This window comes from Lampetra planeri, chromosome 13 (genome assembly GCF_965212315.1).
Source record: "Lampetra planeri chromosome 13, kcLamPlan1.2.h2, whole genome shotgun sequence".
NCBI lineage: Eukaryota > Metazoa > Chordata > Hyperoartia > Petromyzontiformes > Petromyzontidae > Lampetra > Lampetra planeri.
In genome coordinates, this window is record NC_136119.1 from 9,041,554 (window position 1) to 9,054,886 (window position 13,333).

General features: G+C 39.7%; 1 protein-coding gene across 1 annotated transcript in view; it reads left to right on the top strand.

The window, feature by feature from the left end:
• The first annotated feature begins 6,166 nt into the window (after positions 1–6,166).
• The window catches only part of LOC144722038 (tight junction protein 1-like), a 144,659-nt gene continuing 137,492 nt past the window's right edge, over positions 6,167–13,333 (top strand). Inside the window, exon 1 of the mRNA XM_078600110.1 lies at positions 6,167–6,449. Coding sequence (XP_078456236.1) covers positions 6,423–6,449 — 27 coding nt within the window. The 5' untranslated portion in view covers positions 6,167–6,422. The remainder of the gene's footprint in view (positions 6,450–13,333) is intronic.

A 13,333-nucleotide genomic window follows, 5' to 3' on the forward strand; every position in this document is an offset into this window, starting at 1 on the left:
TCAAATTACACATTTTTATTCTCATGCGGAAAGTGTGGGAAAAGTAAATTTGATCATGTATCGAGGCTAAACAATGATTGCTATGATTAACAATGCAAGGAGAGACTGACAAGCTCTCAATTGGAGGGTATGTTTTTTTTTATTAGACACATTCTTCATGCACATTCTTGCTACATTATTATTATGACTTCATGATTTCAGACCTTTGTTTTCAATTATGCATTATTTTTCTTAATAATATATTTAAACAGTACCAATTGGGAATAAAGCACATGATCTGTGATATGTGAAAATCTACTGCATTACATACACACACATAGCAATTCACACAGTGTAGCACTATACATGCGTTTACACACTTGTACATTATTTTCTAATATACCCATTCACTTAAAGGCACGCTTGGCCACCGATTTTAACATTGCACATCACATGCCAGATAAATATTAGCCAGCACAGCATTTAATCACATGGTCAAACCATTAGACTTTTTAAAAAAACATTGTCTATAACTGAATAATGTTGCACTCAAAGTGATAAAAAAAAATGTCAAAAGATGAGGCAAGCACTAAAATGTTGGCTTTGCTTTAAAGTATAAATGATGAAGAAAATCTAAGGAAAGTAATGAAGGCTTTAAAATGTGTACTTCATATTATTTGAAGTGAATTTACTCACATTTAAACCATTCATTTTCTACTGACCTCAACTACCAGTGTACAATTTAGTGAATGAGCAATCAACGATTATATTATATGCAGATAACACAGTTACCATTTTTTTGTTCCTGGGTAAAAAGTGTTATTTCCTAATTGCTTATATATCTCAAAAGTACAGAAAATGGCTATTATTCCCCACAAACTTTGCTTTTGTGACCAGGACCTATTTTCAATGAGAAAACGGGCGAATTTGTGTCTTTTCGTTCACAAGGTCAGAAAAAAGCAACATATTAATCAAAATTAACATGTATTTATATTAAAATCATACAAAATTTACTACAAAAGATTTAAACACCAAGGCACACTACCACAGGCGGGACTTTGGGGAGGAACAACGTCAAGTGGGAACCACTGGTGGGCCCCCGGAAGGTGCTGATGCCACCACTGCACATCATATTGGGCCTTATGAAACAATGTCAGAGCTGTAGAAAAGGAATCGGCAGCCTTCAAGTACCTTCAAGACTTCTTCCCGAAGTTGTCTGAGGCAAAGGTCAAATCCGGTGTCTTCGTCGGACCACAGATAAAGAAGATCCTGGAGTGCAATTAATTCCCAAAGAAGCTCCCGAGTAAGGAGAAAGCGGCTTGGAACAGCTTTGTCGCAGTGGTGCGTGGCTTCCTGGGAAATCATAAGCTCGAAAACTACGTGGAGCTGGTTGAGACTGGTGAAGAACTATGGCACAATGGGCTGTAGGATGTCCCTCAAAGTCCATATCCTTGAGACTCATCTTGATCAATTCAAGGAGAAAATGGGAGCATACACAGAGGAGCAAGGCGAGCGCTTCCACCAGGACTTTGAACGCCACAACCAAGGACAGTATAACGAGAACATGATTGGAGCACTTGATACAGTAAATTTGGCTGTGACGGTCCTACCTGAAGACGGAGACTTGTGTTGCCTCCGAAACGCGTTGATTTAATGTAGTTATTTTCATTTTTTTTACCTACGTGACTTTACCGAAAAAATCTAAGAGTATGATTGGAGACTACATTTGGGGGCTGATTCGTGAAAGTGATTTAAAGTATAATCGTAAATCTCGAAAAACTACTCACTTCTAAATATTTTGTAGTAATTTTTTATTACTTTAGTATAAATACATATTAATTTTGATCCATATGTTGTTTTCTGACTTTGTGAACGAAAATACACAAATTCGCCCGTTTTCTCATTGAAAATAGGTACATTTCTAAATTTCACTGTCCTGGTCACAAAAGCAAAGTTTGTGGGTAATAATAGCCATTTTCTATACTTTTGAGGCATAATCATTTACGAATTAACACTTACTACCCAGGAACAAAAATTGTGTTACAGTGTAATATAATATATTACATTCATTAGCATTTTTTATTATAGCATACAATTTTTAGTTAACATATTATTAATACCTGAATGCAACGTTCAGTGGGATATAAGACCACATATGGGTTTACATTGAAGACTTAACAAGTTTGTGACAATGACAATGTCTTTAAATAACATTTTTATGATGTGCAGATTTTAGAAAGATAGTGGATATGCTGGCCAGCAGGTGGCTGCCAAGAGGGGAAAATAATACTCTACAAATTCAACAAGAGTAAAAGTTTTGCTTTACGTGTGGAATCATGCAGAACGTCATTAACAATTACCAGTCAGCACATTGCATACATTTGATTTAACAATTTCGAAACAGGTTTCACTCTTCATTAACTGTTATTGGAACATAATTAACTTTTTTTGCGTAGTATAAAATACTGCAGTGCAGTGTGGATTCACATTGATTCACCTTGCAGTTGAAATGATTTTGTAATCTTTATCTCTGCTATGTTTTTTTTAATGGGTTTGTGTTCTACCATTTACATTTATAAGGCAGAACAGTGGTTATTTATATGTTCATGAAGGGTAACTTGACCAACATACGTGTGCAATTTCATAGTTGTGCTTTGCAGATGCAATAAATAGGTGATTGCTTTTACAGTTATTGCAACATATGTGTAAATACCCAATTTGATATTCTTTTGTGATATATTTTTTATACACTTGCCGTTAAGCCACCATGTCACGGATCGGATGATACGCGTTTGTGCTTGATAAAATTCGACTTTTTCCTCCATTACAGAAAACATTTTTAAATGAAAACGTGTTTTATTACCGCTGTACAATTCTAACGATGACTTAATCGATATTACAACATGAGTGTAAAAAAGGTAAAAGGCGAAGCCCTGAAATGTCTTCCTCAAGCCACTGCAAGTGAAAGGGCCATCCATTGAGGTAGTTCTAAAGAGCCCCTCTCCAGCGTACCTGAGTTATTATTCCACGCTGAACATTTTGGAAGAGATGGGAGAACGCACCACCCACGGCTATGCTGATTGAATGTATACTCGGTGTACCCACAGTTATATAGCCAGAGGCCGGGGAGATTTAAGAAACGTACACGTTGTTTCAGCTGCTGTGCCCGGGAGATTAAACCGGTGACTGCTGGATTGCCAGTTTAGTGTGCAAAGCATTAAGGGACAACCATGGCAGCATCCCAACATGAATACATCATTAAAAAAAATATATACAATATGCACAGTATATATATCAAGCATATAAGTAGATAGGTATTGATGTTTTTCGAGTAATAGTAAGTATGCATTGTCACCAATAAGTCAGTGGGTGTCCATGAACCCGCAGAATCTATACTTTGCTTCCACCTACAGGTTTGTTTACACTTAATGCTCGGAACATCACGGCTTGAACCTTAATCGCACGTGATGCTTGATTGTCGACAAATCTGCGCCCGGACCCTTTTACCCATGTAAAGCTGAGCTGAGCTTAACTAAAACTGGCGAATCACATGTTACTCTGATCTAAGAATTCGTTGGTTTTACCTTAATTAGCAAAATCATGACTCTGCTGGCTGGGCCATCTGTACTGATTACATCCCACATGACTCGTTGAAAGTTTATTTGAGACTTAGCCCAACGCCGGCTATAATCTGGGAGGGAGGCCAAAATGGCTTGATCTCCTGGCAGGGGACCTGGAAGGGAGTGGATTCTCTTGAGGAAATCAGGCACTTGGAGTGCATTTTCTAATGACATGCAGCTCACAGTCATAATGCACATACGAACCAGGAGGCCGTTTTGAGTTTGATTCTGAGTGAAGGCTACCATCAGTGGCGAGTGAAATCTGAACCGGATTTTCTCCCACCTGTCCAAATTTAACCAACCCACCATGGACCAGCAAAGGTGAAGAATGGTCAACAATTTCCCCCATGACTGATATGTTATGGGGAGATTCCTTCATGCAGCGGCCAATTGAAAAACCTTTGAAAAAAGGATACCCCTAACATTTGAAGTTAAAATTTTCATGTTGTATTTTTTTATTTCAAATATTACAATTATTTGTGAATATATTGGCTTTGAGTTTTTTGGCTTCAAAGTGAAGAAATAACAATTTGTAAGTTGCTACAATTTTACGTGCATTCAAATATATACAACGCTTGTAGTATTTGTTTCATGACTAAAGCATGGGCGCGAGATAGGCATCCATGTTGAGAATGTGTAATAAGAGGCCGTCCATAAATGACGTCACGCGATTTTGGACTATGTTTTCACCCCCCCCCCTTGTCACACGGCGTCACAAAAAGTCAGACCCCCCTCAAATATGACGCCACAAAGCTCTGCCCTCCCCCCCCAAAAACCATATTTCCATGCTTCAAATCGCGTATTTAATGTGGCACTGCACTCTGATGTTGTAGGAGAAAACATTTATTATAAAGTCTATTTTATTAAGTAGAACGTGTTGTCTATATTTATTTAAAGTTGTGCATTTTGATGTGACGTCACATTTCTCACCCCCCCCCCTCATCACACATGTCTGACCTCCCCCCTCTAGGAGCGTGACTTCATTTATGGACGGCCCCCAAGCCAGTCTCGTGTTATAACAAATGCACTATCCACCATGATAGAGCTTTTAAAAATACTTTTAAGGGGATTTATGTTCAGGCACTGTAAGCACTTGAAAATGTCGTGATCGTTGACAGCATTGCAACCACAAAATCATTGCTGCGAGCGAAGATGTATACACGTTCTAGTCTGAGAGAACATTGGCTGTAATCTGACAAATGTTGTCCATCATTCATTGCATTGAGATCAACTCCACAATATAAGAAGGCTCAACATTCATTTCAATGAAACCCACCACCTCGCGTTGATGATGGCACATCCACGTGTTTAACAAAAAATAAATCTCATTCTCAGCCACTCCGAATGTCAAATGTTTCAATAGTTTTTCAAAATATTGAGTAAACTCCAAGGTGAATCGTTTCACTTGTCAGTGTCACGTGAAATATTTAATTTCTATTAATAATTCAAGTTGTTACTGCCGTGCACATCCCAGGCAGACTCGCAGAAGATCATTTGTACAAGCTCTGTACACTTTTCCTTCCATCAAACAAATTCACTTTAAACCGACACTTCCTTGCTGCTCCACACAGAGGTCAAATATTAATTGAGAAGAACAAGGACTTTATTAATGAACGATTGCCACGTTGGTGTGATGTTAGCGTCCCCGCCTGATATGCAAGAGGTCGTGGGTCCGACCCTGACCCTGACGCCTGCTGCTGTATATTTGGATTTGAAGCTTTCGTGACTGCAGGAATCCATAATAATCTTTGGTTCTTTCGGTAAAGTCACGTAGTTTTATTTTATTTCTCTCCCCGTGGTCGCGTGGACTTTTTTTGTGGATCCTCTGACTTTTTCCCTCCACATTTAGAATCAAAGCGCATTAAAGATGATTTCGATTATTTTACTGCGAAAAATTTCCACATGATAAGCCACTTTGCTGAGCTATCATATGTGGCCAGTTCGCTTCTGAAAAATAAGTTAATAGCTTAGTGGGAAAAACTTTAGCTTAGTGGGCTTAACCTGTAAATAAAATGAAATTGTTCAGTTTAATTTGCATGTATTGTACAAAGTTATTTGGTTTCCTTTCATATACTTTGCGTCTTTTCTGCATTGTTTGTTCTTATAATGTCCCGACCCGACTGGACATGTGTGGATTTTTTTCTTAGCTTTACATCTCATCGAATTCCTCCATATATATTAAACAAAGATACCAGATTCTGTGCGATTACGTCCGGGGACCGTTAGCGGTTGGCAGCCTCCTCCAACAACGAGCGCGCCCCCCCCCTCACACATCCCCCCCCCCCTCACAAACACCGCCCCCCTCCACCCCACCCCCCCTCCGCAATGTTCACCACTTGGTACAGCCCTGCCTGTCAGCAGCATCACCATAGCAACAGCAGCAACGTCTCCGCAGCCAGCCTCACCGAGCTGGGTGATTGGTTAAAGGGCTTTTGTTCTCGCGGGCTGGAAGTGAGTACATTTGAAAAAATAAAAGGGGGGGTTTGGTGGTGGTGGGGAGGGTTGGTGGTGGTGGACGGGGGGGGGGCTTTAGGGGTGGTGGTGGGTGGAGAGTTGTTGAAGCGATGGTGATTGTGTTACCGGATCGCTTGCGAGCTGCAGACATATTGGAAGCGAGAGACGTTTTGCTACTTCTTAGTTGTTATTTTCTGCAAAAAACCACCGATACTCTCTCCTCCTCACCGTCCTCCTCCCCCCCCCCCCGAAATATTTTTTTGTTCACGGCAACAACAAAAGCCCCCCATTTGTTGTTGGGACATGCGTGTTGTGGTGGGCTTGTGAGGAGATCCACCTCGCTGCTTCCACTCGAGTCTCGTTGGCAGCATGGCCGGGAGACCGGCGAACGTGAAGGTGGGTTTGTGCTTGAGTTGTTTGTTTTTTCGCTGGCTGGCGATGCTCGTGTTTGTTTGTAACTTACTGGTCTCGCGGTGCACCTAGCCTGGCACGAGTGACGCGAGGTCACTGACACTTAGCGGTGGTTGTGATTATTGCGAGTGGCAAAGTAACGGGGCTGGAGGGATGGGTGGGTTAATCGTCACACGCCTCCTTCACCAGTTTGACAAGTGCGGGATACAAGTTGATGGTTTTGCTGTGGTGGTGTGGAGGTGGTGGGGTCTAACTAATATCACTGTGTATCTAACTAACATCACTGTGTATCTAACATCACTGTGTATCTAACATCACTAACTGTATCTAACTAACATCACTGTGTATCTAACTAACATCACTGTGTATCTAACATCACTAAACTGTGTATCTAACATCACTTAACTGTGTATCTAACTAACATCACTGTGTATCTAACTAACATCACTGTGTATCTAACTAACATCACTAAACTGTGTATCTAACATCACTGTGTATCTAACTAACATCACTAAACTGTGTTCAGTACATACACGAGGGGGGGTGGTGACCTGTGTGTTAAGTCTTCGATAACTACCGACAAAACTGCGTGTAAAGAAGTGGCCTAGTGCTGTGATCGATGACGGAAGATGATGGTACGGCTTGTTGTTGTTGTCGTCCTAGTTTGTTGTTGTTGTTGTGGGCAACGATTGAGTGGAATCTCCCGGGATTGTACAGGGAGACGTCGCCACTTGAGCGGTGGGGGGGGCATGCCAGAGGCTGGTTACTTTAGGAAGTTTTTTCGGGATGCCACGTTGCGCCTTGTTAGATGAATTCAACAACGCAACTGCGTACGGAATGAATGTTATTGTCATCGTTGGTGGTAGGTTGGTGTTTTTTTATAAAACTGATTTTCCCTAGAGGAGATGATTGTCTTCCAATGATCACCTGTTTCGCTGCATTACGTCTCCAGAATGCACGTACATTTTTTTATATTTTAGTTTTTTTCGGTAAAGTCACGTAGATAAAAAAATATAGTGAATAATAATACAAAAAATGAAAACACTAATGTAGACTGTAGCCAGGTTCTTAATCGGAGTGAGTGTACTGGCAATCTATAATGTTGACTGTAGCCTGGTTATTAAATTTGGTGAGTGTACTGGTATTCTATAATGTAGACTGTAGCAATGGTTATTAAGTTGGGTGAGTGTACTGGTAGTCTATAATGTAGACTGTCGCAATAGTTATTACACTGAGTGTACCGGCAGTCTATAATGTAGACTGTAGCCTGCTTCTTAACCTGAATGAGCGTACTGGCAGTCTATAATGTAGACTTATTATTGGTTCTTTCAGTAATAAAATAAAAATAAAACCACGACGTTTCGATCGCAACACAAGCAGTCGTCATCAGGAAAAGAGGGGTAGCCTCTCAAGGCAAACTCTTTATAAAGGTTTAGAGATGGGCGTAGCCCAAGTGTGTCAGCAGCATGGGCAGGGCAGCTAATGTTAATGTGGGAGAAAGACAAGCAACTACACCAATCAAAGGGCCGCCAGGCAATCATTGCACCTTGCTCCACACACCTACACTGCTGACGGTGGAGGTTGACAAGAAAACACAAATCAAGTCATGACCCAAAGTGGTTGATGGCATATTTCCAATGATTGCTGAGTTTATAACCATCCTCTCTGTTGGAATTGTGTCTGTATATATCGATGGCTTCATGAACGAATCTTTGTTGATAGCCAGTCGGCTTGCAAAGTACCATCGATAAATACATTTCGTGTGAGCCAGCCGCATTAAAATAATGATCAGCCACGGCAGAAGTATTAGTCCTACCATGTTTCAAATCTGCCTTATGCTCACGAACACGGTCCGAGACATCTTTTTTAGTTTCCCCAATTTAACTGCTGCTGCAGATAAAGCTTAGTTTGTAGACGCCGGGATATTGCATGCCAGGAATATTGTCCTTCACAGATGGGATCAGATCACGAATTGTATGTACTGTGTTAAATCGGACCTGGATCTTGTGTTTGTTCATGACATCCAAGAAAGGTAGCATGCCATCCTTTTCTACCTCCATGGTGAAATTGATGGCTGGGTGTATGGAATTGATGTGGTTGAGGAATTGGTTCAGAGCTGGTCGGCCATGTGGCCAGATGACAAACGTGTCATCCACGTACCTCTTCCACAAGGACGGGCGTAGAGTGGATGCCTGGATGGCGTCCGTCTCAAAATTTTCCATGAAAATATTGGCTACAACTGGAGATAAGGGAGAGCCCATTGGGGGGGGGTTCCTTCAGTTTGTTTGTAGAATGTTCCATTCCAGGTGAAATATGTATTGGTGAGGCAGTGTCTCACCAGGGCCTGTACATAGGCATTCATTTCTTGTTGGACCAAATCTTCAATGATTGCAATGGTGTAGGGCACATGAACTTTGGTGAACAAAGAAACTACATTGAAACTAACGAACAAATAACCTGGGGACAGTGAGATGTCTTTAATTGACGATACCAGGTGAGCTGAGTTAAGTACAGAAGAGGTGGTCTTACCAGTGCATGGCTGCAAGGTCTCAGACAGATCTCGGGCCAGTTTGTAGGTGGGTGAGCCAATGGTGGAGACGATGGGACGAAGTGGTGTACCTTCTTTATGGATTTTTGGTAAGCCATATAATCTGCGTGGTCTAGCAGCAGCAGGTTTTAGGGAAAACCGTTTGGTCTGTTCAATTAATGAAGCTGAATCCGTGATGATGCTGTTCGTTTTTGTAACGAGGCTGTTGGTGGGATCTCTTAATTTTTTGTGTAGCTACCATCATTAAGTAGGTACTGAATTTTGTTATTTGTTTGATGTCAAGAAATAAAGTTTCACATGTAACATGAACAAAGTTAAACTGACCAATGATCAATTCATACTTAAAAAAGGAACACAAAATTCACCCATTGTTCCAATTTAATCTCTTGTGTTTTGCCGACATTAGTTTCGTGGTGAGATGTGCGGATAAACGCCATTAATAAAGCATGTAATAATGATTGTCACTTTTAATGCGTCTTTCAATAATGTATCAAAGTGCCATAATAGTATGCTTGAGATAACTATGACAATTATATGACATTTTTTGTCACAATTATAGGACTGGTACTGTATGGTGGTACAATAACGGTGGTTAGCGTTGTTACAGATACGTCTAATCAAAACATAAGCCCTATCAACATTTTCCTTCAGATTTTCATTAACTGCAGTTATTAATTCATGACAATGTACATTTCATAGTTATTAAACATTCATAGGAGAACGTGGCCAAGTGCGTAAATGGGTGGGTTATTAACATTGCATGAACATTTAAATCGAAATCACATTTATGTTGAAGAGACGTAAACATTTTACAGTACATACTCTTTGGTTCTTTCGGTAAAGTCACGTAGTTAGAAATAAAATAAAATATAAAGTAAAACAAGAACCAAAGAGTTTGGATTCCTGCAGTCACGAAAGCTTCAATCAAGATATTTGACAGTACACTTTATCCATTGCAGCATTGCCATATAATAATTTAATCTTACGTCTATTAGTAGTGTATAATGTTTGTGAGGATCGAAGTTAGTAACCGTGACAAATGCTGTTGATAAGTTTAGCTTTAACTTTGTCAGCTTGAATTTCAATGCAATACAAAATTTCGATGTAAAGCTTTCGTGACTGCAGGGATTCATTTTCTTGGTTCTTTCGGTAAAGTCACGTAGAAGTCAAATAATACAAATTACCCATTAGAACGCTGTTTTTCTGACAGCTCTGTTCTTCACCTGAGGACGGTTGCTTGCGTTGTGGCCGAAACGTCGTGATAATTTTTATTATGTTTTATTTTTATTATTTTATTATTTCCCTTCTATGTGACTTTACCGAAAGAACCGAGAATATCAATACAAAAATAATATGAATTTTTAGAGTATACAATTGTAACTACGTCTCAGGACGTTATACATAACAGTGGAAAAGTAATCCAAGATTGTATGGACTGTACTTTCATTTTAAGGAACATCTTATGCTTAATGACTCAAACAAATGTCAAGATCAGTTTAACACGCAGGCTTTTGCGACCAATATCCAATATAAGTTTTTGGATTAGATCGCGTAAATATAAATGCGTCGTTAAACCGGCCACCACCCGACAGCCAATTAGTAAGGTTTGTCACGTAAACAGAACGTGCCAATTCGTTACTAATACAGCACACCAATGTGTTGGAGAGTAAACCCACAATTGTAAATGTTGTGGATTTACTTACAAATTGGCTGTGTCGGGTGGTGGAGGGTTTAACAACACATTTATATTTACGCCATCTAACCTAAAACCCTCTATTATGGAAGTTTTAAGATGTTTTCAGTCCCAAAACAAAATAACTCCACCATAGCGAAGTCATCCGTTTACACCAATCAATGGGTTAGAATTGAGTTAGTTCTTTGAACAGATGGGACCTATGATTACTTGCTGATATACTGGGAAAGTTTAATTATAATTAGCAGCAATTATCTATAGCTTATCAATGCTGGTAACAATGTTAACAACTGAAATGTTTAGTGGGATCCAATTATCAGAGTGCATCATTGTCAAAAAAATGACACGGGTGACAAAACAGTGCTAATGTTTTTATTCACACTTGGCCAAACATGCTAATTATGTGTCACATTCAATACAAGTCACCCCTGGATCACGCAAATGAATTGCGGAGCGTTCCGGACTTTGGGCACGTCCGGATGACAACAGGGGGTTCTAGATAATTGGTACTCGTACAAGGCATCCCAGGCTTGTGCTTTTACCGCTCCTGAGTGCCGCACGCCACTCGGCTGGCAGGGGAGAGGCGCTCTGATATGCGGCAGCTTACATCTGTAAAGCCCATTGATAATGGTCCCACGCAGATCCCATGGCCTTATGTAAAGAGCGACTGGTGGATGGCACAAAACAAAAATCCCATTTGTATTAGACAGCAGGGGGACTTCCAAACAAAATTGCTGGTACAAAGTAGTATACATAAGACAGCAGAATGCTATCTCCTTCATAACTGTCTCAGGGTTATGTTCCTTCCATGTACTATGACTGTCATTTAGAATGTATATTGTTTAATATAAATGTGTAAATAAGTAATGTTAAATTGGATGGCCCCTTGAGATATGACTCACCACTTGACTGCAATGAAAGCGAGCGTACACACTGATGGTAACTGCTATGTTATGTTATAGCAAGGCATAATTTGATTGCAAAGGACATGACCAAATTTACTAATCATACATAGTTAACTCTAGATTTGAAGTTTTCGTGACTGCAAGGATCCATACTCTTTGGTTCTTTCGGTAAAGTCACGTAGGTGAAAAAATTAAAATAAAAAAATGGCTGTTCCACCTGATGACGGAAGCTTGTGTTGCCTCCGAAACGTCGTGATTTAATTTAGTTCTTTTCATTTTATTATTTTTATTTTTCATCTACGTGACTTTACCGAAAGAACCAAAGAGCATACATAGTTACTTTAAACTAAATTAAACACTTTTAAATGTGAGAGGACTTTGATGTGTCAGTGTTTACAACTACTGTTACTGCATGTGTGCGCACATACTGGAATATACTTCCTTAAAAAATATATATGATTATACATATACTAAATGTACCGCAAAGTTGGAATGAACTCGAGCAGACATCACCCTGTGACTGCAGCTTTGTACAACCTGTGCTTTATGCTTGATTTATGCATGTGCCTCACATTTTTCGTCAAGTCAGACCATGCATCATGCACAAATGGCATGCACTTCTGCTACACTACATGTACACACATCATACAAAGGGTTTTTCGTTTGCAAATGTGAGTGCATTTTGTATGTATTCTTTTTGTTATATGCCTCTTTTTATATATAAAAGCTGATTACAATGAAAAATGAAAACTCCGGTACCAACTGCAATTGAGAAAAATAAATTATGTAAATGTGTCCCCTATAAAATAGAGGTGTACAAATTATGGATCGCATTACATTGTAAATTCCTCATTTTTTACAACACATTTTAGATTCAAGACAACTTCTTAAATGATGTGAAATTCCTAAAAACGTTTTCTTAATCGCTGCGAGTATCGATGGATGGCTATGCCAACACTGTAACGTATCTGCAGGATGTCCCTTTGAGTAATTACATAGCAGTGGCTCTTAAATCATTTAGGAAGGTCCTAGGCAATATTTCAAGAGCAATTACTGAGAAAAAATGTAGGCCAAAAATCATATTTTAAGCATATTATTTTAAAATATCTACCATCATCGAAAATAGCATCTTAAATGTTTGATCTAATGAATTGAGCTGGGTTATGTATAATATGATTTTAATCAGACTCTTAGCAAAGCCTGAACATCAAAGCCCACCTAAAAAGCCTTACAAAATTAGGAATCAATACGATGTATACATAGAGCCAAAATAGAATCGTACAGGCTTATTCCTTTGTGAATTTGCTTATGCTCAATAATGCATGTTGCGCAAGTTCTGGCCATCGGGTTTTAGTAAACAACACAACATACACGTATAGTGATATACAGCATACGTATATTCAGCCAAATACATATACAGTACACTATATTACTCGGGGTGTTACAGGGAATGTAAACCCTTCACTGGGGAAACTGAAATGCCAATTCCCCTCCACAAAGGCATTATAGTTTTGAGTTGGGCCCTGGCCTTGAAGCCTGCTTTCTCATTCCACGAATCGTTACTCTACATCTTACGTGAGGAATGAGCTGCTTGGCTCAGCGGCTTGTCTGTCTGAATCCGCCCTGATTTATACAAACTGTTTACGCCACAGTATTCCTGCACCCGCCTAGCCCCGTTTTGTGTGCGCGAAGCAGTTCTGTCGCCCATGCGTGGAGCTCTTTC